This window comes from Scleropages formosus, chromosome 14 (genome assembly GCF_900964775.1).
Source record: "Scleropages formosus chromosome 14, fSclFor1.1, whole genome shotgun sequence".
Taxonomy (NCBI): Eukaryota; Metazoa; Chordata; class Actinopteri; order Osteoglossiformes; family Osteoglossidae; genus Scleropages; species Scleropages formosus.
Window position 1 is genome coordinate 21,111,054 of NC_041819.1, and position 27,488 is coordinate 21,138,541.

General features: G+C 45.8%; 1 protein-coding gene across 1 annotated transcript in view; it reads right to left on the reverse strand.

Annotated features, from left to right (window-relative positions):
• The window catches only part of LOC108928904 (thrombospondin type-1 domain-containing protein 7B-like), a 119,293-nt gene that overhangs the window by 55,625 nt on the left and 36,180 nt on the right, over positions 1–27,488 (reverse strand). Inside the window, exons 3-6 of the mRNA XM_029258159.1 lie at positions 24,155–24,403; positions 22,975–23,129; positions 20,091–20,246; positions 14,812–15,030 (exon numbers count right to left, since the gene is read on the reverse strand). Coding sequence (XP_029113992.1) covers positions 14,812–15,030; positions 20,091–20,246; positions 22,975–23,129; positions 24,155–24,403 — 779 coding nt within the window. The remainder of the gene's footprint in view (positions 1–14,811; positions 15,031–20,090; positions 20,247–22,974; positions 23,130–24,154; positions 24,404–27,488) is intronic.

The following is a 27,488-nucleotide window of genomic DNA, read 5'->3' on the forward strand; positions in this document are numbered from 1 at the left end:
AAAAACAAAATACTCAGTGCTTTCATCCCTGACTGAAAGAGCGCAACCATTTTTTTAAATCTACCATTTCAAATGGGAAAAGAGAGCATTGCAAACAATTAGCGGAATCAATAAAACTAATCAAGCAGTTGAAATGAATATTCTAATTAAATTTCTAAACTAAATCATGTTCCACAACACTGGATTCAGTCTAGCAAGGCAATAATTAAGGAAACCGCAATTACTGTGTAAGTCATAGCCCTCATTCAAAGGGCACTGATATAAAGCAATAATAGCAAAACACGAGGAGGTATGGGGTGTGTTTCTCTTCTTGTTTTTTTTCTCTGTCTCACTTTCAAATCAGATAATTGCGGTGTAATCACATTAATATTTTTCTTCTGCCATGCCAGAACATTACTAATGGATAGTAATAATAATGGGTAATAATGATTTTCTCATTCATCAGTATCACATATTTCAAAGTAATTTATTGCTCTGTATCTGAAGTCTCAAAGCACATTGCTTCCCTGGGTTCCCTATTGTTGGGAACGCATCATTAATAGCGCAGATGCGGTCCAACCGGCCGATAAATGGTACGATCCAAGCAGGGTGGGGGGGCGTTTAGTCTCCAGTGACATTTGATTGGCTCACGCTCAGTGACAGGCCCTGTGATTGGCTGCTTTCTTGGAGGCGGGAATGGACCAATCCTCAGACTGTCAGCTGAGGCTCCAAAAATGTATAATAGCAGGATTTAGGGTTCATGTTTGTGGAAACTGTTCCAGGACTGACCACGATGACAGAGAATGTGAAACTACACATCTTAAGAGAACAGGCAGTCTTGCTCATTTATATTGCTGATGCTTTTTCTTCGAAGTGACTGCCGTTGAATTATTCAGCCATTTATGTATATTGATAGGTAATTTTTACTGCATTAGATCAGGGTAGGTTCCTTGCTCGAGGGTACTGCAACAGGAGATGGGGATCAAACCTGTGTCCTTCAAGTGCAAGATTGAACCTCTAACCATTACACCACCCATGCAGCTCAGAGTAAGGACACTTCTTGAGGGCAGATACCCACATTCTCAGCCGCCCTTAATTAATAATATTCTTCTGACTGCAACAAACCACAAAAAAGTAGGAAGTGATGTTGAGACCACACCCAGATAACCATTTTTTTTGTCTGCATTTGTGTTGTTATTCAATTTTGGGTACGACCATCAGAAGGCCTCCAGCCTCTTGCTTCTTCACCGCTTTCTCCCCGTTCCATTTGGCGTGTTCTTAAATTGAGGTGCTGAGCACACGGCGGAACACAGCCAGACACAACTTTCAGACTTTATCACCGGCTCGACGGGCTCATTTTTCTTCTCTCCCTGTTGAATGGCGCCACGCTCTTTCAAAGGCACAGTTCAGCAGTAAAAGCCAAAGGGCTAGGCTGTTGTTTATTGATTTATAAATCGTTCCATTTTTTGATCCTGTTGAAAGTGCCTGTGCCAAAAAAGGCGTTGGCAAAGAATGTGACTCATGTTTCGTTGGAGGATGGGGCACCGTCCATCGACAAATGTTGAACGTTGCCTCTGGTTCGGTCACGAAAGCAGGGGAGCGGGGGCAAGGAAGTGTAGTTTGCACCTGGAACATCCCGAGAGGATCCGGGGATGCAGGACGTCACCTCCTGCGGCCACGAGCATCAGTGATTTACAGCGAAGCAATTCATTTAAACCATTTTCTCCAAAGTGATGTACAACGCAGAGTACACAAACTGAATTTCATCAGACCTGCAGACAAAGAGTTTCAGATGCAGACGATTGTTGAAGCGCAGTCGATTTGTCCAGTACTGCTGTTTTTGCCGGTTTTGGGACCCTTCTTAGAAGCTGGAAAGGGTTCAGCAGTTCTGAGGGACAGAGGGAGCTCATTGCACCAGTTGAGGTTCAAAACCGAGAACCAACGGGCAACATGGGCGTGTTCTAAAAAATGAATAATCACAGCACATCGCACCAATATGCCTCCTCTACCCTCCTAAAGTCAAAGGTGAAAGCCATTCTCACATGAACTTGAACCATTCAAACAAAAAAAAAACTGACACTGGTAATTGAAAAAGTATTCGTGCTCTTATGTGATGAAGCACAAAAATGCTCGGAAAATAACTTAGGCCTCTGGATCCAACGGACGTCGTGGTGTGACTATTCCAGGCTGCAGTGTGCTCTCATGGTTGGCGACGTGAGCCCCATCTCCACATAAACCCAATTGCCTCCTGGAGTTCTGATGCGCAGAAAATAAAATGTCAAGGTCGCGAGATAAATGGCCAGTCAAATCTGTTCTTTTTCACAAACCCGGATGTAATTTTGCCACTCCGCATAAGTTAGATCACAGCGCTGCCCTTTCACCCACTTGACTAAGTCTCATGTAGGCAATATTTTCAGATGCTGCTGTAAAAGGTCCTTTTGATGCACCTTCTGTTATTACATGCAGTAATGTTTAATGATACCTTACACGCCCTTTCTTTCTTTTGAAAAAAAATGTACGCTTTGGACTGCATCTTTGTAGTGCTTCACAAGTATAATAATTACAAATGTTCAAAATGTAAATGAGTCAGGAGAACCACATAAAAAGAAAGGCTTATCCCAGCTGTTTTCCCATGCTTTTCAAAATCGGGCACGGTTGACATGTTCCGTTGCGATTCTCTTCCTCCACCTGCCGGGGAGAAAGACGGAGGGACTCCCCGGTCCAGAGGGATGTCCCTAACAGCGATGTGCTGTCCCCCATGACAAACACCAGCTGGATGCTCCTCTAGTTGGAAAAGTCCAGTAACAAAACAAACGGAACCACGGTCAATGTTCAGCTGAATGATATTTATTTTCCATGCGTGCATCTGGTAAACATTGCCAAAGCTGTTGTACCCTTAAGCTCCTTACCCAAAAACAAATTACCCAGCTGTATAAATAATAGCAAATAAAATAAATAATTGTAACCTTAACAGTGTGAATTGCTTTGGAGAAAATTATCAGTGAAATTAATAAATGTTAAAAAAAAATGATAACTAGAAAGGTGATCGGGAATCGTGGATATTCAGATTCTGCAGTTTCTCGTGAAGTGATGAACATTGGTTCATATGATGGAAAGAAAGCAATTAACTGCACTTAAGAGTCACACGTCTGCATCAAGCGTCTCTTCCTGCTAATGTAAAGAACACATTGTATCTTCTATGAGATGTAAGTCATTTTGGAGGAAAGCGTCAGCGAAATGAGTAAATGTAATATAATCAGATAATAAATAAAATGACGAATGAAAATTTCTCGAACTCCAGGATTCTGATGTGCAGGAAACTCGAAGCCTTGTTTTATTTCTTTTTTTTTTTTTGAGACATAAGATTGAAGAAACATCAGCTTGCTCATGCTCGCTCAGACCGCTGACTCAGCAGGATGCGTGGATGATAATTCAGCTTGGAGTCACGCTGAGGCTGATTTAAGGACGCCGTCACAACAGCCCCGCGACAGGTCGGTTATCAGTCCTGCCACAGTGATGGGCGTAGTAACGGTTTTTGAGCGGGCTTCCGTTTACCGGATCACTGTCACCGCCATCAATCAGGCTCCTCGCCGTACCCGAGCGTCGAAAACGAAAGCCTCTGCTCTAAACCTGCCTCGCGCCGTCCACGGAGTGAAATCAGTTTGTAGACGCGAACCTTACAGGGCCTGGGGACAATTACAATTACAATTACAACCGCTTGTCCCGGGCAGGGTCGCGGCGAGCCGGATCCTAACCCTTCAATGCAGGACGTAAAGCCGAAGGGGGAGGGGACACACCTAGGACGGGACGCCAGTCTGTCGCAAGGCATCCCGAGCAGGGCTCGAACCCGAGACCCGCTACACACCGGGCACCAGCTGAACCATCCGGCGGCCTCGTGATCCCGTCCGATGTTTTCACACGCATTCTGCTGTTTTTCTGCACATTTTGCTCTGGGGGGGGTGGGCGATTACTCCTAATTACGGCACGCAGAACACTACATAAAAGTTAGCGTGGGTACGGAGCGCGCCCGTATTTACTGCAGTGCAGGTGCGTTATAAATAGGCTGCTCATCCGGTTCGCAGCTAAGAGTCGACCCGGGTCCCACGGGTCATGTGCCGCTCCGCCAGTTATTTTCCGAAACGCACGGTGCGCCGTTCTTTGTTCAAACATCAGAAGCTCTGCTCTGCCCTTTATAAAATTATCTTTTTTTTTTTCTTTGCCATTTTATAGAGCTCTGATTCTTCTGCTTTGTTACTTGTTAACCACAGAGAGAGTTTCACACTACAAAGTGCTTAAGCACAATATAGTAGGAAAAAAAAAAATAAATGAAATAAATAGGAAACTCGACAGGTATTCTCATTTGCGATCCACCAGCGGCCATTCTGCCCATCCTGCTTCTCGGCTAGATGAAAAAGACGGCAAATGTTTTTCTAAGCGCACCTGTGAGAGGTGTGGGAGGTTATAAAAAAAAAAAAAAAAAAAAAAAAAAACTAACTGCTCGCTGGAAATGACATTTCTGTTCTCCGAAAAAGCTCCCGGACGCGGCCCAGGAGAGCGAAGACTACAAAGCACGTTTTAAACGAACGTTTTCTGCTCGGGCGAATGAAATAAATCTTGTCAAATGTCTCTTCCAAAAAAAAAAATAAATAAATAAATAATAAATAAATAAAAAATAAAATAAATAAATGAAATTTAAAAAAAAAAAAAGCAAAAAAAATGAAGACTCTGAGGACACAGCAGCTCTGATTGGCAGCGAATAGAACGTCTCTAAAACCGAGCCGTACGCGTATTTATCCGCAGGAAGCGAGAGGGTCAACATCCTAGGACCTAACAAATGAATAAAAACAAAAATCTCCCCGACTCCCGCAAGCGCGTCTGATGCAGCAGACCCTTCGGGAAGTATTTCATGATGGGAAAGAAGAAGAATGAGAGCGAAACGCAAAACCAACTCGTAGAGAGTTAAACATTCATAATTGGCAGTGACTCGGCTGAGTCTGAAGGCAGGAACCCTTTTCTGATCGTTAAAGGAAGAGAAAGAAAAAAATCAGTAAATAGTTGGCCGCCTGAGGCCTTGTTGAATTATTAAAATATGGAGCTGGTGGAGGTATCGCGGCGGATACGTAACACGGCGGCGCGCAACATGTGATTTCAACGGGATCGGCTCCCACGCCCACGTATACGTCCACACGCGCACGGACACACACGGCGCCTTTGTGGCTGTAGCCGTTCGCAGAGCTCTGTGCTAGAGTGTGAAGCGGCATAATGGGAGTGTTTGCGAGGCCCCCCTCTTGGGAGCAGGGTCTTTCCTGGGCGCTCAATCACGCTCCCCCCCGACACACACACACACACACCCCGCAGCGCTCATCATCTACAGCTCCAGGGTGCCTACCCACCTCCCGAGCTGCTCCGCGACATGTGGCGGCGCACACGGAGGAACACGTGATGCCCCCGATGCCCGCGACACCGCAGGCAAGCGCTTACGGGTACATCTGACAAAGCAAAACTAAGCAGGGGTTTTTTTTTTTTAAACACGGAAAACCTCAGAATAAATTTCCCACGTCGTCTTCAAACCCCATCAAACCTGTCTGGTCGTCACAGAGTTCAAGGTGATTATTTTCCCCCCAGAAATGGTACTTTGGAAGTGTAAGGGCTTCAGTTTTTCACAGCTTGAGGCCCCCGCCTGTAGCTTACCGAACCCCTCGGAGATGTTAATGATGAAATAGCGGGCCTGCTGAAGTCACGTGCCCTTAACTACAAGTGATGCAAATGGCACGGCGGCACAGCGGGTAGCGCTGGTGCCCCACAGCTCACGGACCGTGGTTTCGGGGCTGGGATGGAATTTGGCTCACGCTATGCAAAGTTTGCATATTCTCCAAGGTTTCCTCCCACGACCCAAAGTTTCAGAAGGAGAACGCAATGATGAACCACCTCCATACTTTCTCCAACTTACTGTATCCCAAATGTGAATGGTGCCCTATCATATAATATTCCCTGGGGAAAAGACAGCTGTAGTGCTACGATCTACTGCATGCGTGCCGCTGTACCGTCTGCAGGGCAGACTTTCATAAAGCTGAACGATACAGCGATAGCAGGGAGCACTGAAGAACTGTCACTGAGCAAGAGTTCGGGTCTCAACTGCATAAACTTCACAATTAAAGAACTGTGCAGAGACCTCAACACCGAGTGGAGCCTCAGCTAAAGGCGCTTCACACACATTTTCAGAACTGCTTGTCCCAAGCGGGGTCACGGAGCCAACCCGGCAACAGAGGGCATAAGGCCGGAGGGGGAGGAGATACACCCAGGACGGGACGCCAGGCTGTCGCAAGGCACCCCAAGCGGGGACTCGAACCCCAGACCCACCGGAGAGCAGGACTGTGGTCCACCGCACCGCACCCCCGCTTCATTTATATTAAATTTATTTAATTATATGATACGTTTCTCAAAAGCATCTCACAATGACTTACCCAGTTATACAGCAGGGTGGGTGGAATTCGAATCCCAACAGGACGTGGGGTTTGAACCTGAGCACTTTGAGTGCAAGGCGGCAGTTCTTTGTGTAGCTTTGTGTTGCTTTATGTAACACCGTGGTCCTGGAGGAACGTGGTTTCGTTCCACATCTACTGCACCGGCTGTATATGACTGAAATGACAATGAAGCCACTTGACTTGACTTGTAACCAATGCACCACCTGCTGGCATTGAAGCACTAGAAGGCTACATGGAGGAGTCTCAGCCAAAGAGGCTTCCACACCAAGGAATCCCCCCGACTCTCAGCTGGAGACTTCAACACAGCGGAACTCTCCGGAAGACTCTCGGCTGCAGAGACTATCATTAATTGCAGTCAAGATAAAACACGTTTTCCTGCTCTGGCAATCATTAGACTCAGTCGAGAACTGCGGAGTTCACTCGTGTTCGGGAAAGGAGCAGAAAGGAAGGTGAGGAACCCATCAATTACCCCTCGAGCGAGAACACCGTCTGAATTTCTGGCTCCGGTTGAAATTTCTCTGCCCGCCTTTGTTGCGACGCGTGTCCTCTAACACGGCGCGTCGGCCGATTCTTGGACCGCGGGCGAAACGACCGTCGCCGGTGGCCGCGACGTCCACAAGGCCGCCTCCATCGTCGAGGGTGACGGCAGGCCGCGGCGGCGCTATTGACGCCACCCTTTGTGTTTGCTCGCCGCTTTGCGGCCCCCCGCATGCTATCCGCCCCCCCCCCCCCCACTTCGGCTGTTGCGATGCCGCTTTGTGCGGGATCTCACCTTGGGAAGGACTCCCTCCTTCTGGCAGGTGAAACATTACTGGGGTGATAAAGGGTTTAATCACCCAAGCAGAGTGCAGATACAGAGAAATAAATATATAAAGAAAAATACTGAGAATTCCGCTTCATTTGTCACATGTGAAAATTGATTTTCCCGGCACGGGTACGCCTGTTGCTCACCGGGGCCCCTATCACTCGGTGCCACGGGTCCCGCTTTTGACATTAGCTGTAATTACAGCTTTATTCTTGAGCCGATAACTCCGGAGGTCCCGACCGTCGCGGGGGGGGGGGCTGCGTTCGGCTCTTGACTTCACAGGATGGGGTCCGCGGACCGTCGGAGACAGAGCCGGAGCGTCCGCCGCCTCCCCGGCCAGCAGGTCAACGCGGCAGCCGGATGTAGACTTTTTCCGCAAGAGAAATGCAAATTTACCCCGAGCGGTACTGGCAGCGAGCGGCGCGGTAACGACGGAAGACAGCGTCTCAGATGCCTCTCAGCCCCTGCAGTGCTGCTTTATTTAATTTGAGGAACTTGAGTCTTTTTTTTTTTTTTTTTGCTATTGAAGTTTGACTATATTCTGGTCACAAAACCAAAAAAAGGAATATTGCGAGGAACTGCAAGAGACCCATATCCTCTTATTTTAGCTGTTATTTACATTTTCAATGTATCGCCTGGGGGGCCCACTGCTGTGTGGTGGGTCTGGGGTTCGAGTCCTGGTCGGGGTGCTTTGCGGTAGACTGGTGTCCCTTCCGGGGTGTGTCCTCTCCCTCCTCCCCCCTCCAGCCTTGCGCCCTGTGTTGCTGGGTTAGGCTTCGGTTCGCTGCGACCCCGCTCGGGACACGTGTTTGTAGGCATTGTGTGTGTGTGTGCGCGTGTGAATTCTGGACTGCAGCGGATTGCTCAAGGGCAGAATGGCGCAAGTGTAATTATAAAGCTGCTAAAATAGCACTACTGTAAAACGATGAAAGAGCCATTAACACATTTAGCAATTTAGAGGGGCAGTGAAGACCTAACAGTGATCACACTGTTACCCTTTTTTTTACCCTGCACCATGATGATGAACATACGCCGCTACATCTGCGATCTGTCACCCTCAATTCAAGCACAATAATAACTGCTCCACATTGTTACCCTGCAACAAAACCTAGAAAACTCATTCATATTCATCTCTCTTATTTTGGTTTTTAAAATGTATTTATTTTCTTCTCAGACATTATCACTGGCAACATGGTGGTGCAGCAGATAGTGCTGCTGCCTCTCAGCCCCCGGGCTGTATGAACATGGGTTTTAATTTGGGTCAGTCTATGTGGCGTCTACATGTTCTCCCCTTGGGTCCCCTCTGGGTGCTCTGGTTTCCTCCCACGGTCCAAAGACCTGCATTTCAGGTTGACTGATGACTACAAATTACCCATAAGGTGTCCCATTGTACAACAACTCACTATGTTAGGTTTGCAATCTATTCTATTTACAGCTTTTAATGGGTAAATCACTGTAAGTTCCATCCATCTCATTTCAATAACGGCTTCTCCTGGTCAGGGTCATGGTGAACCGGAGCCTATCCCAGAAGCATTGAGCGCACTCAAACAACATCGGCGGAGCACATGTCTCTGGCTGATCCTTGAGTCTGTGAAGCGAGAGCAATGAAAAGAAGATGTGTGGCAGGACTGCTTGTGAAATATACCCCGACATCGAGCAAATACTCGTCGGAAATGCCGAGACACGCCGACCGGAAAGCACGACCCGCGATCTGGAGAGTCGAGAGATTCTCCTGCTCACGAAATCCGCCGCGCACTGGGACGAGCTCAGCCTTCTCCAGGGAGCCCAGCAATCCCCTTTCCCGTGAGTCGAGATGCAGCGCTTTCATCTGAGAAGACCTCGACTCCGGGGGACCCGTCTCTGTGACAAGCAAGGAGAGTAGGACCACCGAGCGGCAGACACCCACCTGCTGTCTTCCAAAGCAGCCTCGCCCACCGAGTCGGGAAACAGGGTAGCGTCAACTGACCCAAAGATCTGAGAAACAGGTTCACAAAATGTTTTGATACTTTGCAAACTGAACTGAAATCCACCGAGGCCAATCAAGCCTTGTCACGAAGTCTTATAATACGATATATGCTGCAAATGCCCATGGTAAAAAAGATCCGGTTCCTCCCTTAATCTTGGTCATATGGCGGAAAGCAGTGATTCTCAGGCTGCAGAACCCTCCGGAACGTGGCGGTTTAGATGCATTCCGCTGATGTGCGCGCAGGAGCTATCAGCCTTTCGCAGGCTGTCGAGTGAGCTGGACTTGGGCGCCGAAACGCTCCCTTGCTGGGGAACTCAATTACAGGGGACGAGGCTGAGCTGCTGGACTCCTTTATTTACTTACGGAGGAGAGACGGAAGGCGATCCCTTGCCGCGCTCCAACAGGTGCATCTCCGCAGCTGCAGACGCGCATCGCCGGGGACGGCGATGCTTTCTCGAGACAGCTATTTCACAAGATATTGCGGCGTGGTGAAAGAAACTCGGCAAATACGACAGAATTAAAATAAATAAAAAATGAAACGTCGTGAAAGAATCTCATTACAGAGTGGCAGAATTGAACCCGGAAAAATGCAAAACAGTAACGGGTCTTGTGACTTATTTTACTGCTGCTCATGGAGCCCTGGGATTTTACCATCCCATTTCCATCGGTGGAGGTACCCGGCTATGTGAATAATCCACTTACTGATATGAATTTGAAAGGATCACAAGAATATACAGTCTAAAAACTAGAAAATAGTGTCTCACAGCACCTGGCTGATGTGAGAGGATGTGGGTTCGATACCTGCTCAGTCTGTGTGGAGTTTGCAAGCTCTCCCCGTGTCTGCGAGGGTTTCCTCCAGGTGCTCTGGTTTCCTCCCACATTCCAAGGACATGCTGTTCAGGTTCCCCCATAGTGTGTGAGTGACAGAGAGAGAGTGTGTTCCACTGATGTATGGATGAGTGACCCAGTGTAAGTCACCGCGGTGAATAAGGTGTGTGGGCTGGTAACACTACATAGAGTTCATTGGAAGCCGCTTTGGAGAAAAGCGTCTGCTAAGTAAATAAATGTTAAATGTAAAAAGCAATCAGCTACATTTATTTACATGTTTTCCATTCCAGCGCAGACAGAAATCCACTGTATACGTCGCAGCGTATGCCATTTTGGGTTGTGAGAGGAAACGTACATAACACAAGGAGAACTTGCAATCTCCACACAGACTGAGCTGGATTCGAACCCAATCCAAGCCCAGCGACAAGGAGTACTGATGAACTTCTGTGTCATGCCTGTCTCAGAAATAACTTCTAATTTTTGAGGGAAGTCTAGGAGAAATAAAGGGGCATTAATGGGCGTGGTCGTCCACCACCTTTGGATTTTAAGGACCAAGTTTTGATCTCTACCACCTGCTATAATGCTCTTGAGCGAGGAACGTAACCCTAAATTGCTCCAGTAAGAGTTATCCAGGTGCACAAATGAGTAAATAATTGCTACTAGCTTAACGCTCTAGGTCCTTTTGGAGAAAAGCATCCAATGCAACACGATTTCCCGAATGTTTCACCTGGAGCCTTGTGGCCGGTGCAGCATGTTGTACGACAAAGCTGGGCCCACCGTACCGAATCTGAAAGGATGGAGCCGAGTAGTCTATTGTCGTCGGCACGCTTGAATTCTCCGAGCTGTACAACGCATGTCGCTTTGGAGAAGAGCATCTGCCAGATGCATAAATATAAATCTAAATGTGTGAAATAGTCATAATCGCACTCTCTCCGAGGCATCGGCTCACTATTTCCTGGAGTCTTCGCCGAAGCGTGGGTTTTCCCCGAGGATTGCTGTGCATAGAAAGAGGCGATGCCCGCGCGTGCTCTGAGGCCTGTTGGTCTTATACATTCTTCAAAGGATCACAAAGACTTACCTCTTCCGCACACAATTACATCTCTGACAGTGCAGACTTTCTGCAGGAAGCCCACTAAACGCACCAATCTCTTCCACCGCAGGACTCACCATCATAAGCATGCCAAACAGCGGTATATACACCGCTTTCGACCGCAATTCAGACGAAGCCTTTCATGTACAGGTTATTCAAAACCAGAGAGAATCTAGTTATTATAATAATGGGGCATTTATTATCTAGTTATCCTGTTTACTGCTCTCATACTCTGCGCTGAAATTTAATTGATTTGTCAATATGCTTTTAATCAAGAGTTGCACTGTGATGCAGCTGCAGCCCAATTTTATATTCAACAGGTACCAAAATAATTACATAGTCTGCCTCTGCTGTTGTGCTTTTTTTCGAAGCACTTAACTTGAATAGCTCAAAAAAACCCCATCGGTTTTTATATACGGAATGTAAAATGGCCAGCAAAGTAAAAATGTATTATACCACTTAATTAAACGAATATGGCAAGGATATGTGAAGAGCCCATAATAAAGATCCATCATCTTTTTCTTACACTGTATGTTACACACACACAGTTTCAGAGCCGCTTGTCCCATACGGGATCGCGGGGAACCGGAGCCAACCCGGTAACACAGGGCGTAAGGCCGGAGGGGGAGGGGACACACCCAGGACGGGACGCCAGTCCGTCGCAAGGCACCCCAAGCGAGACTCGAACCCCAGACCCACCGGACAGCAGGACCGTGGTCCAACCCACTGCGCCACTGCACCCCCTCACTGTATGTTACATTTCCCTCCATGTCACAAATACAACTAGAACCTAAAATCAATAAGCAACTTTTTTTTTGGTTGCAAATCCAAAGTAGGTGTTACTTCTTAAGCCACAATCAACCAAAACTTAATAATCCAGGCATCCCTCTATAGCTTGCTGGTTAAATTCTCTTAAAGTCTTGGATGTAGCTACAAGTAGATATTAAGATTTTTAAGATTTTGAATTTTTTTTTTAAATTTTTGTTCCATAATCTTTGAGCTACAGTCACATTTGATATATTTCAAAATGACTGACAATAAAAACACTTTTGCCACCACAAACTGCCATTCAATGCTAATTGTTGACCAATTCATTGAACAAACACGCAAGGTTTTTCCATCTTCTTATTGACCGCCAGTACACCATACATGAACTGTAAACACTGTGAAAATGAACTTGATTAAGGGAGTCCCACGCTCATATTCTGCTTGTTTTACTGCTGGGTAAACTGAGATAGCCTTTACTCCAGAGCAAAAATTAATTAATTATTAATTAAAAATACACAAGTGGAGAAAATGCAATGAGATACAACCAAAACTATAAAATGTTAATGTCGTTGAAATTAAGAACTCAACAGTTTATAATATGTTGAGCCAGTGTGCTCTCCATCCTCACTGATGAGATGATACGAGTCCGTCTAGTCACAAGACGATGGGACTTTGCATCAGCCTTTTTCAAATATGGGGAACGAGGGAAATGAGTGTCACTGCTCTCTTAACAATTTCTTGCTCAGCTGCAGAAAAATGATTTTACCCACCACTGATAGCACGAATAACAGAGCAGCTTGGTTTTCGTGTCCGAAAGCACGGCGGTTAACATCGAAATGCTCAGAGAGAGATTCGTATCGACTTTTATGCAGCACTACTTCGTTTTTTTGATCAAACCTGTCAAAATTCCAAAAAAGCATTTGGAAGGTAATTAATCTGGATCCCCAAATCCTGCCTTAACGTATAAGTACCTAATCTATTGTGACAGAATAATAAATATTTCAAAACAGAGCTGCACTCAGGTATGTAATTCGTGCAGATGATCAATTGACACGTTGCACGGACATCATTGTCCTGGGCTTTAATTAGCTATCGTTCACCCATGAAGAGCTCCGCGTGAGGCCCAGATCTCAGTCTGACTGCAGTGTGACAGGTGCACGGGTGCTATTACCCTGCTCCAGAAGTGTAAAGTGGCCCCATTGAGTTCTGGCGACATGTAATTTAACACCATGTGGCTGTTTTAAGGAAAACATTATGTGACACTGACGATTTCAACTACCGCTGCTGTCAGCACAGGCTATTCATAAAACATACTGGGGAGAATTAACATTTGATCTGCATGATAAATCATGTGAATTTGGGGACGCCTAGACACATTTTTGGATCCTTTTACATAACGGTATGCGGTCACGCCTTTTTGAGGGGCGTGGGGGCGCAGTGGGTTTGACTGGGTCCTGTTCTCTAGTGGGTCTGGGGTTCGAGTCCCGCTTGGGGTGCTTTGCGACAGACTGGCGTCCCGTCCCGGGTGTGTCCCCTCCCCCTCCGGCCTTACGCCCTAAGTTGCCGGGTTAGGCTCCGGCTCGCCGCGACCCCATTGAGGATGGGCAGCTTCAGACAGTGCGTCTGTGTGGGTCACACCTTTGAAATACTCTAACCTATGGACGTATTTGCCATCTGTTGGTCACTTGTTTCTCTCCCAACATTGCTGTGACTTAGTGCCGTTCTATTAAAAATCATTTTTTTAAATCCATGAGAGTCCAAAATGGGGTGTCTAATCAAGGTATGGATGTTTAGGTAGCGCTTTGGGGTGGGAATTGGCACGCCCACAGTCCAAGTGACACCCTGACATTGCTGAGAGAAAAAAAAAGGAAAAGTCCACCTCTAACTGCCCCTGAAAGATGAATTACTTTAATCGATTGCCCTTCTAATAATTTTAACTGCATTTATGTTTGTCATTTTTCTCCGTCCCCGTCTCAGGCAAAGCTCCGGTTTCATTCCAGTTCAATTTGATCTTGATCCCAAAATGCGTGGCATCACACAGGGCAGAAAAAACTTAAAAGAAACAGGCAGTAAGTAGCTGGAAACAAGTACGACGATCGAACGTTTAAAACATTTAAAATAAATAACTAGAAGGGGATGGAAGAGGGTATAAAAAAGAAGCTAAGCCTGGAACCGGTAAAAAGAAACCTTTGAGATCCAAGATCAGCCACCCACCCCAGGTGACCATGCAAACAATTCACAATTTGGAAAAAGTACACACACACACACACACACACACACACATCTTCAGAACCGCTTGTCCCATACAGGGTCACGGGGAACCGGAGCCTACCCGGCAACACAGGGCGTAAAGCCGGAGGGGGAGGGGACACACCCAGGACGGGACGCCAGTCCGTCGCAAGGCACCCCAAGCGGGACTCGAACCCCAGACCCACCGGAGAGCAGGACTGTGGGCGAACCCACTGCGCCACCGCACCCCCTTGGAAAAAGTATAATAGTGGAAATTACGGGAAATAAAAAAACACCAGAGAAAACTTTTACAGCCTTTGCGTTCATGTAAAGAAAGTAGTGGTGTTTCGGTGCAGATGGCATTGCAGCTTTTATATATGGCTGAATGTGCAGAGTGAGAGAGGGGTGCGGTGGCGCAGTGGGTTGGACCACAGTCCTGCTCTCCGGTAGATCTGGGATTTGAGTCCCACTTGGGGTGCCTTGCGATGGACTGGCGTCCCATCCTGGGTGTGTCCCCTCCCCCTCCGGCCTTACGCCCTGTGTTACCGGGTAGGCTCCGGTTCCCCGTGACCCCGTAAGGGAGAAGCGGTTCTGAAAAAGTGTGTGTGTGCGTGTGTGCAGAGTGAGAGTAAAAGTCTTGGGTAAAGGGGTCACAGCTCACCATGGGCATCGACACAGCGGACAGCCTGGGCTCGAGTCCCGGGGCCACACTGCCCATCCGTGGGAACGCACAGCTCCTCCTCCTTCTGCCCTGACACCGGGGAGACGCTCCACCGGAAGCAGACCGGGTCCTCGCACGGCATGGACTCCACGAGGTGTGGACATCCCTGGGTGGTGCCTTCCGGCTCCCGGACAACCAGCCGCCTCCTCTGCCTGAACCCTGTGGAGACGATGCGGGGGCGGTTATTAGCCTCGTGAAGTTTTTTCCAAGTTGTTCACGTCCCGCCACCATCTTATAGTCCCCTGTACACATATTAGATGCTTCGGGATTCAATACTCTAGCAGGTACAGTTTGGGAGGTAAATCACTTAAAAAAAACATGTCCTTTAGCGTGGACAAAAACGAATGGCTGGGTCCCATGAGGATACGATTCTGTTCATCCTTCCATCCATCTCAATCAGTTTATGATGTTTGATTTCGAAAGGGGTGCGGTGGCGGAGTGGGTTGGACCGCAGTCCTGCTGTCTGGTGGGTCTGGGGTTCAAGTCCTGCTTGGGGTGCATTGTGATAGACTGGTGTCCCGTCCTGGGTGTGTCCCCTCCCCCTCTGGCCTTACGCCCTCTGGTTCCCCGTGACCCTGTATGGGACAAGCGGTTTTGTGTGTGTGTTTGTGTTTGATTTTGTTCATTTTTCACCTTATTTACACCATTTCTGCATTATTTCACCTTCTTACAAAGTTCACGTGTATAATTGCTTACATATTTCTGCTGTACTGGGCTGCAGGAGCACAAGATGTATTTCATGTCATGCTAATGAAGCGCCCCGGATTTGCATTTGAAAGTCGGGACCTCCTGCAGATACCTTCTTTGGTTGATCCCACTCCGGCTTTCTCCCTCCCTAACTACCCCCTGCCCGCCGAAGAGTGTAATAGCACTGGTGGGGGTTAGCAGGTACAGCTGATAACAGCAGGCCATTCTCCTACTTTAATTCTCATACCTTCCTTTCCAGCGTGTCTGACTGCTCTTCTCCTTGTATTTTCGCACCTTAGATTGCCTGGAGCTTCACCTCATTTCACTTGCTCCTGAATACATTATCATTCCGGAGCAAATTACATGCTTAGAGCGCAAGAAAGTGTACACTTGCGGGTGGGTGCGTGCGTGCGTGCGTGTGAGTGTGTGTGCGTAGTGAATCACCATGATTCTCTTTCTTTCGAGATTTTTTGCCGTTGATTTAAAAGGCGTACACAGTGGGGCCAAGGAAAACCGGAAAAAAAGTTTAGTTATTTGAAAAAAGCCATTTCTGGTGCAATCGGGTGTGTCGTACTTTCGAGTGTTTCCCTGTATCGAGAAGATGACGCCACCGATAACATCGCACATATTTTAGTTAAGATGGAATCAGCTGCTTTTCGTTTTTATTCCCCAGACCTTGAAAACGAGGGGGATTTCAGTAAAGAATAAAGAGTGAGATAATTCACTGGAAGATGCCTCTGGGATTCTCCTCGTTTCCCCCACTTTTCTCCGTTTGTAACGTGCGTGGGGAGCGCGCGTGTCACACGCCGCACGACGCTCCGCCTAATTCACCACCTGCGGGCCGTCTCTCACGCTCACGCCTTCACCGCGCTCGAGCGGAGTGCGAAGTGTCCGTGTAGAGCCTTCCCTTCGCTTCGCGTGGCTCGGGCAACAACTTAGTGCGCAGGACTGCCGGGCTTCCTCTCTCAGCCCTGCCTTCGTTCACGCGCCTCATAGTCGATGGAGGGAACGGGGGAGTCGTGGGAGCTGCGACTGCTTAAAGGACAAACAGATAAGAAGGCCTCACATAATGTGTCACTGAGGAATACCCGTAATGTACAATCAAACACCACAGGCCATTGTGAATATTAAAATTTCTGCATAATAGAGATAAAATGATACCACTGATATAGAGCGTGTGCAAATTTATATAGGACGAATTTCGACAAGTTTGCATGCATTTTTTGTCCTTATTTCAGTTTTTACATTTTTTTTTTTTTTTAACCATAATCTAATTCTTTTTCCCTTCATCGCGGATGCCTTTGCTGGTTGTAGGAACGATTCTGCGGGGGGTTTCCGACTGCAAGGGATCTAGTCTCCTGGCTGCAGCACCGAGCAGCGAAATAAACAAACCTGTCTGCTTCCAGCAGGAGGGAGAAAATAATAGGCTCCAAACTGGAGTACTGTCAGGAAATGTATATCAGTTAATATTTTATGAGGATTTAAGAGTCTTCCTTGACAGAATCCCAAACTCTCTTGAGTACGATGTATTTACGGAAGGAAACACAAATATCTCATCAAACACGCAGAAAAAAAGTAAAAACTGTTCCCCACTAACATACTCATTAATTCATTCGATCATTTATTAATTAAAAACCAATACAAAGCAGTACAGCCAGGTTTTCACATCATTTTTTTTTCTGCAGTTTAAATGAGTCCGGTTAAAGAACGAGTCCCTGCAGATTTTATACGTGTATATTTTCAGAACTTCTGACTTTTTTCTTTCACTATTAACCGCATTACACAGAAATCAACATCAACGGTGCATTGTTATTTTTTCTGCTGGATGTTTTTAAAAGAAGGAAAGCCTGTCTTGCACGAAAATGGCTGTCTCCGTGTGTAAATTACCATACCCAATCATAAGAAAAATAAAGGTGCCACCAGGGGAGAAGCAAAGTGCACCACGGGCAGGAAACTCTTCTTGGGTGGCGGTCCAAGACCGGCAATCGATCTGAGGATCAATGTACCTCCACCTCAGTCACGTTTCAAACCGTGCGAAAAGCAGCCCGGTGGAAGTGTATCCCTGGGTCATTAATAACTCATAGGCTTTCCATGCCAGTCATATACACTCAGGCGAAAGAAGCCAGGACAGCAATTCCGACGTCCCCCTCAGTACCCACTTCAGCTCCTCCTTTTCACCACTGTGTCAGAGAAGGTTTTAGAATTTGCTGTTCTCACCCATATCTCAGCATGACATGTGCTACCGTACCCTTCCCCCATGCAATTTCAAACAGCCAGTACCCTTTAAGAGCTGCAGAGCAAGTGTAAGATTTGGATGAACGCAACTGCGAGCTGTACGGAAAATGTTGTGTGGCATAGACAGCAAAATAATACAATTTATTCATGATGCCAACAAACGCACTACTGACTTCCCATTTTGATCAAAGGATCTTTTTTTCTCCGCCGCCTGGGGAGTACGGTTGGCTGTGATCATCGGAAACACAAAGAGACTCTACTCGGCGCTATGTCAGAGGAAACCACTCAGGGTGTAGGGCGAGGCTCCATGGTTCCTGGGGTGCCACTGACTTGTCATGGGATTTATTGCTTTATCTCTTGTGAGGATAAACGCAGAATTATTAAGTTTGAGCCAGTATATTTCAAGCCACTTATAGACTTCATCCATGTTTTCCTGACTTTGCTGCAGTCCAGTTCCCAGGATAATGACATCATTGGGGAAATTGGGTAGCATTTGCCTCTGCAGCCCATGCAGAACCAACTTTACTAACCAGCAAGAACTTAGGAATGTAGTAGGAGCGCCGATAAGACCAAAAGGCATTCATCTATATTGAAAAACATCTTGCTTTTTTAATCAATTTGGATTTGCCTCATTCTTGCAGAACAGAGAGCTCCTCAAGGTCCAGCTGTGTTGCTGAATAATTCATCTTCCTGATAAAGGTTTACATGCTTCTCCACAAAACCCAAGAGCATCAGTTACAATTGCATGAGTTTCACATTTAAAACATAAATTCAAAAAAAGAAAGCAGTGAGGCAGGTATACACTACAGCATGATAAAGACCTTGTCAGGCTTTCAAAGTTATGTAAACATGGAAATGCAGTAAAGCAGATGAAGATACAAACTTCTATACAACCTAAAGGTCCCACTCCCCTCTGCTTCTGCAATACCCTTAAGCAAGGTTTCTTTCTTAAATCGCCACAGAAACACTTAGCTTTATACAGCATAAGGGCCAAATGCTGTAAGATGTTTTGGAAAGAAGCATCAGCAAGGAAAGATAAAAATAATAATAAAGAAACCTATCAAAAAGTAGCATTGATGTCTGTGGGACATTGATAATTACTGAGTACAACCGCTAATAATTACATGGAATTACTTTGCACACATTACGGATAACTGCAGTTCTCCTACAAGAAGCATCTGCAAGAAATTGCTATGCTTTCAGCCCACGTCTCAGGTAGGAGTTACTAGAATGCATGGCCTTGTGACTGTCATGGTCCTCCCAAGACATTTGACATAATTGCAGGGCAAAAATACACTCACAACTCCTGCTCCTACATAGCAATCTCACTCTAACGTATGGTTAGCAGCAATCTGTCTACTTACAGTGACACTTGTTACCAGACCCAAGGTAAGCATGAACTGTCATGCTTCCACTGCCCTGGGAGGACATTCGCCGATAAGGGTGATGTCTGTCAGGAGACAGCATCCCCCTGAACTTGATTCTAAATTACAGATCCTGCTGACCCACTCCTTGGACTCCTGCTGGATCCAGCCCATTGTGTGTTTTCCCTCTCTGCCTCAGTGCAGTGTGTCGTTTATACCCCCACCCACAGAGTTCGACACTCCCTTCTCTCGGCTGTAGGAGGACTTGTCCTCAGAGTTGTTCCAATTCCGAAGCAACCTGATCTCACTTGAGAGTCGCACATCTGCAGCTATGTCTGTTTCTTCTAAGGTATTGCACAAGTTGTATTTTCTATGAGATGTACTGTATGTCGCTTGGGTCTGGGGTTCGAGTCCAGCTTGGGGTGCCTTGTGATGGGCTGGCATCCCGTCGTGGGTGTGTCCACTCTCCCTCCGGCCTTGCGGCCCGTGTTGCCGGGTTAGGCTCCGGCTCGCCGCAACCCCTCTTGGGACAAGCTGTTTCAGCCAGTGCGTGTGTGTTTGTGTGTGTGTGTGTGTGTGTGTGTGTCGCTTTGGTGAAAAACATCTGGTAAATGAATAAATGTAAATATTCTTAAGCACAGTTAGTTTGTTTCCTTCACCATATGCACTGACATTCATCGCACAAGTAGCTGCATGAAACTTCACCAGAATTTTGCCGATTCCTAATCGCCATCCTAGCAGTTTTTTTTTTTTGAGATACATATAAACATTTACTTTACATTGCAGGACTAGCTGTGTAAAGGACTGATCCGAGGATGATCACGAACATTTATACCTTACGTGAACTTAAGAGATCATGGGCTAAGTGAGTCCGGAAGAGATGAGTCTTAAAAGATTATGCCAGTCATAGAGTCCTTCAGCCTCCAGTCCTACCTCTCTTCCCCTGTGGGTCCAGGCAGTTGTCATGTATGCAGGGTCCCCACGGTGACCAGAGGGATACCAAGCACTCCTGTGGGCAGGGGATGGAGCAGGGCTGGACGGCAGCGGGGCTGTTTCCCAAGCAGAGCCTCCTGCTCACCGGTCTGCTCACTGGGGGGGGACAGATGCACAAAGAGGGTCCCTCATGAGTACAGATCACACACACATCTGACTCTAACGTATGGTTAGCAGCAATCTGTCTACTTACAGTGACACTTGTTACCAGACCCAAGGTAAGCATGAACTGTCATGCTTCCACTGCCCTGGGAGGACATTCTCCGATAAGGGTGATGTCTGTCAGGAGACAGCATCCTCCTGAACTTGATTCTAAATTACAGATCCTGCTGACCCACTCTTGCTACTGCCACTGCTACTGACCACCCACCTAGGAGGTGTGTGTGGGGGTGGGGTGGGGTGGGGGGGGGGTGATCATCCTAACAATTGTCCCTCCTCTGAAACAATTAAAACAACATCCCATTCATGGCAAATGATATCTGGCAAATGAAGAAAAGACTAAAGCTTCTCTTTGCGTTTAAAGGAACAAAAAAAATCAAATGAAGTTTGTCTTGAATAAAAAATGCCATTTTAAACGCTCCTTCTCAGATCATTGAGCACCAGATTACCATTTAAATTAAAATCCAAAGGGATGCGCACACAAAAAGGCTGCTTTCTCAGACAAATATGCCTACACAATGGTTCCTGTGTTTAAAAGGCATTTGAAACGATTAAAAAAAACAGCGAAACAATCCCACAGTTTTGCCTCAGGAGTTTGTCTTTTAAGCTTTTGCATATTTTATGACAGAAATAGGTCTTTTCGGATCAGGACTGTTCCAAGAAACACACCATCCCCCTTCCTCCCCACCGATCTTTCGAGAAAGCAAGTTGCTTTTTTACATTTCAACGATCTGTTGCAGGAACAGGGGCCTCCATCGGAGTTTCTGTTGACCTGCATTGATCTCCTGGAATGGAATTGATTACATGAGCGGTGATCCAGAGTCTCAGCCCTCTCTTTATAACTTCTCTGCCACCCCCCCACCTTATACCACCCTACAAAAGTGAGTGGACATTGTGGCTTTTTCATCTAACGTACAGTAACGTGCCAGCATGGAATAACAGAGTCATTTGACGACATAATATGTTATCATAAAGTGGAAACAGGTTAAAGAGGACAGCTGGTAGTGCAGTGGTTAGAGCTGCTGCCTATGGATCTAAAAGGTCATAGGTTTGATCTCCAGCTGTAGGACCCTTGAGCAAGGTACTTAGCTGAAATTGCTCTGGTAAAATTATGCGGCTGTATAAATGGGTAAATAATTGTAAGTCACTTTGGAAAAAAGGCATCAGCTGAATGAGTAAATATGATGTAATACCATAATATAATGCGGGCAGCACAGCAAGCAGTGCTGCTGTCTCACGGTGTCCGGGTGGTGCGAGAGGATGTGGGTTCGATCCCCGCTCAGTCTGTGTGGAGTTTGCATGCTCTTCCCATGTCTGTGTGGTTTTCCTCCAGGTGCTCTGAACCCACATCCAAACACACAGCCCACACACTGGGAGACATCAGGGCTACTGCAGACTGAAATGACATTTTAGACCAATGCGTCACTGTAAAGTACTAAGTAACAGAACAAGACGGTAAGGCTAAAACAGCTGCAACCGTAGCAGGGAGACACAGGGATCTGAATTCTAATTAAAAAATAGTTTTACCTTGCTGGGATTACTCAGCCACTGAATGATTGATTAACTGAACAAGGGAAACATCCCCAGTCTGTTGAATACTAATTTGTACTATTGTTTGAAGTATACTAACAAAGAGCACAGTTGAGGCAGTTTAACTTTTTATTTGCACAAACAGATCTGGAACACGGTTCTTAATGGGAGGCGTCTTTTGACTATCGTTGGATACGGCCTCCATTGCGGAGGAAGGAAATCGCAGGGTCCTCTGGCTTTTCATTCCGCCCGGGCTCTTCGTTACAGAGCCTTAATTGAGATTTGGATTGAATGCGTCACATGATTCGAACGACTTTAAACGAAACGTACCAGCCGAGAATTTGCTTTCGTTTCTCCGTCTAGGACAGCTATAGATAAGCTATAAACCAGCAACAATAGGATAACACAGAGCTGTGGTGATCATTAAGGAAGCATCACATTGGCCTTGATAGGATTTGCCTGGTGTTCTGAAGTGCATGAAAAGGGTGTAGAGTTCTCGTGGATTATCTGAAGAAGTCATTTAAATCATAGAAAAAAGTTTTCTACATGGACCACTCTGTTCTTGTTTCTCTTGAGAGTCAACGAGGCAGGCGTGGCACTACGTTCAGGTCACCGGGCCCTAATGGGGCTGACTGAGGCCTACATCATTGTGTCTGGGGACGACGGACCAACGCCTAGGAAAAATCGCCCAATTTCTTCATCCCCACGAGGCAGATGCCTGCTTTTGCTCGCTCAGATCTCCGAAAGATAAAATGGCGGCATAACAAAAAACACATGTAAGCATGAAATATTCATCAGTGGTACTTATTCAGCATGGAAAACTGCTGTAGATCACTGTATTATCCTTTTTAGCCGTGTGCACAAATAATTTATGGAAGGCAGTGGCGCATGAATGATAGTGTAATAAAGTTTTTAATCAAAGTGGTTTCATAACAATGAAGAACAGGGCTGCAACAGATGGAAGAGCATCGGGAATGTGCACATGTAGGCACCGCAGATGTAACAGCGCAGGAGATGCACGCATCTACTGAAAAATCTGATCTGCTTAGCCCCACCCTGAATCGAAACACTTGACACTCCGACTTCACGCTTTCGCAAGTGCACCTTGCATTAAAGCGGCGAGCATCTTCCTCACCTTCTTTCGCATCTCCCGGGACCTGAATGCAGTAGGTTTCTCGGGTCTGGATCCCCCCGCCACACAGTGCACTCAAATTGCTGAGGCGCCGGTCCTGGGGGTTCAGGAGGGGCTGTACTTGACAGTCACCCCAGTCTGTGCTCTTCCACAAGTACCTAGAGAACCACAGCATTAGGTGAACACATTTTCCTATGTCCTGCACCTGTCCTATACCGCAAGGGTAAAACAGAAATCTTTACTTTTAAAATCTTTACTTTTAAAGAGAAGTCATTTAAAAGTGAAATGTAATTTTTGCATTGACATGAAAGTGATGTTTACGTGTTTTGGGTGCCTGGTGGTCACAGGAATTCATTACTTTGACCCAAAGAGCTGAACCACCGCAGTTAGACCACTTTAGGTCTCTGAACGCATTCATGACTTCTCCTTAGTCATGCCAGTCCTCCACAGTGTTAGTTTAGCTGCGTGGCTATAATGAACAGTCATGACTGCCCAATGCAAAAATTCATTAGTTGCTGTTACTGAGGGGGGTGCGGTGGCGCAGTGGGTTGGACCGGGTCCTGCTCTCCAGTGGGGCTGGGGTTCGAGTCCCACTTGGGGTGCCTTGTGACGGACTGGCGTCCCGTCCTGGGTGTGTCCCCTCCCCCCTCCGGCCTTACGCCCTGAGATTCCGGGTTAGGCTCCGGTTCCCCGCGACCCCATATGGGACAAGCGGTTCAGAAAATGTGTGTGTCTGTGCGCTGTCGCTGACCACCAGAATGCTGCAGGTTCAAGCCCAATGATGGAATCTGTTACTGTGGACTTCAGAAAGATATGACATCTAAAATTCTTTAGTATATAGCTTTGAAAGTGTACTGTAGGTTTAAAAATGTCTTGTGTAAAATTACACACATTTAGAGGACATAAGTGAACCGAAAAACTCCAGCATATACCCGTAGAGGTGACAGCCACCACCCTGTCTACAGCCCTTTTCATTAGTTCATTTCCTAAGCAGATGGATGAAATCCCCATTTGACTATGGGCAGTGCTCAGAAATACAAAAACATCAGTAAATTACTGGACAACCATATGAGGAATCAACATAACCCTGGATGAGTCTATGATGAGTCTCAGTGAACTATTTGACCCTTACTGGTGTAATTTCTATGTCTTTTCTTGCCTTTCCAAATGGTTAAAATAATACCTGGGACAACTTGGAAGCAAGTCTCCTATGATGTTGCATGCCTCTTTCTCCTCGAAGGCAGGGCACTCCTTGCCCCCACCAACAGGGATCTGTTTCAGGCTCCGGGACCTTATCCGGTATCCCGGCGACAGATCCGTTGCCCGGCAGCTCTTCGAACAAGGGCTCCACGGAGACCAGTGGGATGTCTCGCAGTCTCTGGGCATCACACAAGACTGGAATGTAACAGGGACACTGTCTTGGGTGCAAAGGCTAGGGGAAAAAGAGCAAAAAATTTGTAATTACTTATGCGTCCTTTTTAATCCTATTATCTTCGGGAAACTTGCAGAAGATGGTGAGGTGCGACATGTTTTTGATGCTCAATCAAGTGTTAAAGACACTCAAAAGCACTGGAAAGCACATGAGAGAACGAAGTATTCAAACATGGTATAGCAGAGAACACAGTCTATGATGGATATTATGGTTTCGTTGGGCTTTTATTCATAGTAAACTACAGTTGCTATACTGGAGTGATTCAGGTTTAGTACAATCCTCAAGGCTGCTGCAGAAGGACTCTCTTCAGAGAAGAAGTGGGAAAATCTTTGTTCCAAGTATGTTTTTAACCGCTAAACTATTAAAATCCTTGCATTTTGCACACCTCGGCACTATTGATGGAGGACGGCCGGGGTTCGGAAGACATTCTTTACAGTAAAAGCCACTGCTATTTTCCTAACTGCAGTTTCCTTACAGGCACTGCATTGACAGCTAGCGATTTTGTTCGTGTTTTCGCTCAAATACCAATAATTTCTCGCATGACGGTCAACGTTTAAGCACGACGGTGACTCAAAGCAACAACAACGGTAGGGAAAAACTTGCAAGTATTCATTCCTTTCATCGTAGAGAACCGAACACAGAAGTCCTGAATTTGAAACGGGACGGACCCATGAATGAGAATAGTTGTGTCGGCCTTTGGTTTGGCATTATTGCGCAACGGTGTTTGCAGCATGAAATTCTCGGTTTTCTAAAGTCTTCCCCGAAGTTTGCCTTCTACTCCTGCCTCCTGCCTCCTGCACATGCATAATTAATGTGTGAAATGGAAACTCTCTAATATCTTTCTGTGTTCCCTCAGCACAGGCTCAGAGTTTTTCAGAAGATTATCCCCAGCTATGATAGGTCCTGTGGACCTTCTAACGGAGTTTGATTTTGTTTGGGAGGCAAACAAACTGTCCTTGAGTGGCATTGAACTGTGGGTGTCGGTAAGAGAAAAATATGTGGCATGGTGGCACAGTGAGTAATGCTGCTGTCTCAGAGCCCCTGGGGAGTGTGAGAGGACGTGGGTTTGATCCCCGTGGAGTTTGCGTGTTCTCCTCGTCTCTGTGTGGGTTTCCTCTGGGTGCTCTGGTTTCCTCCCAAAGACATGCTGTTCAGGTTCCCCATAGTGTGTGAGTGACAGAGTGAGTGTGTGTCATCCACTAACGTATGGATGTAAGTAGTATATCTAACAGTGTAGGTCACAGCGGTGAATAAGGTGTGCAGGCTGATAACACTACATAGAGTTCATTGGAAGTTGCTTTGGAGAAAAGTGTCTGCTAAATACTGTAAATTAATGTAGATGTCAATCTCAAGAAGAGAACTGGCAACCAAACTGATCAGGGTTTGGGTTCAGATTTTTTGTTGTGTAATTTTTGAACACACACTGCTGAGCTGAGAGCACAGAAGATTTAAATTGTGAATGAAAAGAATTATCGGTAACTGCTTGTCCAGTGCAATGTCGAGTGGTCCGCACCCTATCCCATAAACAAAAGACATGGGGCAGGGTACATTCTGGTGGAACACCGATCTATCACAGGGCAGGATGAAACACAAATAATTATGCAGCCCCAACATAACACAAAATATCTTCAGCAATATTTCAACTTCTCCGACAACTTACTGATAAATGCATTGTTAGATGCAGGACTATGCAAAAACTGTATCTGCACCAAGAAAATCATTGTTAAAAAAACAGTGTTTCTTGAGAGTATGTGAACCCCTAGTGTAACAGTTTTACCATGAAGTTGTTGTTTAATGAGAAGCAGTCTTCTCATCTGACATAATAGGTGTGTAATAAAGTCCATCACTTGCTTTTGAGGAAATCATGTGTGTAGTAGAAACACAGTAGTGCGGGTGCAAAAATAAGTGAAGCCCATGTTTGCATTGGTTAAACCAAGTAAGTAAACAGAATCAGGTGTATAAATAATAATAATTTTTTCATTTTATACATTTATTGTAAGATTTAATATTTGGATTTTATTGTAATATTTTATACGAGAATAATGACCATCCCTGTAGGGTTCACATACTTTCACACAGCAGTGCATGTCTTAAGTCATTAAAAAAATTCTCAAGATATTTTAGAACACTCAGGGCCTCAACTGTGGCTATTTCATTAAAAAAAAAAAAAAAAAAAAACAAACAAGCACACATAAATGAAATGCAAGGCAAAGTACATAATAATGTTTTATTCTGTTTTACCAGCAATTAAATCAGTCATTTACAGTATATTACTATGCATGTGCATTATTCAGGCCTGAGTAATTTTACTTGGTAATCAGTCAGTAATTAGAAAAATGGAATAAAAAAGTTTTGACTCAGGTGAGGACTGCATATTCAATAGCACTGAGCTGCCGCTTGTGATTTTTTAATAGGTATGGCAATTGTAAACTGTCTAACATTTTTCTCTTGTGTTCAATCTACTGCTTCTTAGGTCAATAATTATTACTACTTTAAATGACATAAAACCCTTTATTAACTTTATTTGTTTCCCTACAATAAGTCATGAGGAGGCCGGCCGGCCAGCCATTGAAGAAGCACCCCATGCTCTCTGAAAATGATGACCAACCACCATGAGAGACGAGATGCGCCTTGGTGAACTAGGAAATAGACTCAACATACAGCAACAATGCTATTATTACCTGTAAACTGAGTTAGAAGTATTATTAAATTAAGTTAAATTAAATTAAAAGTTTAATTTAAATCCCGACTTTCAGTTTTTTGTTCTTTTCCTCCATGGCCAGCATACTTATAGCTTTAATAAATGCATTGATAATGTGTTACACTAGTCTTTAATCAAGTTATTTTTGTGTTTTTCCAGATGTATTTGTTTCTTTGCCCCGTTGCCTTTGTTCAGCGCTCTGTGTCACATTGTGAGAAGAGTGCTCTATAAAAATAAATTGAATTGAATTTATTAACCTGTGATGGAATGGTGTCCTGTCCAGGGTGTATCCTGTCTAGCCATGTGCCTTTTACTTCCCACATAGGCTCCTGACCACAGTGACCCTGCCTTGGAGTAAGTGGTAATTGATAGTGCATGAGTGAT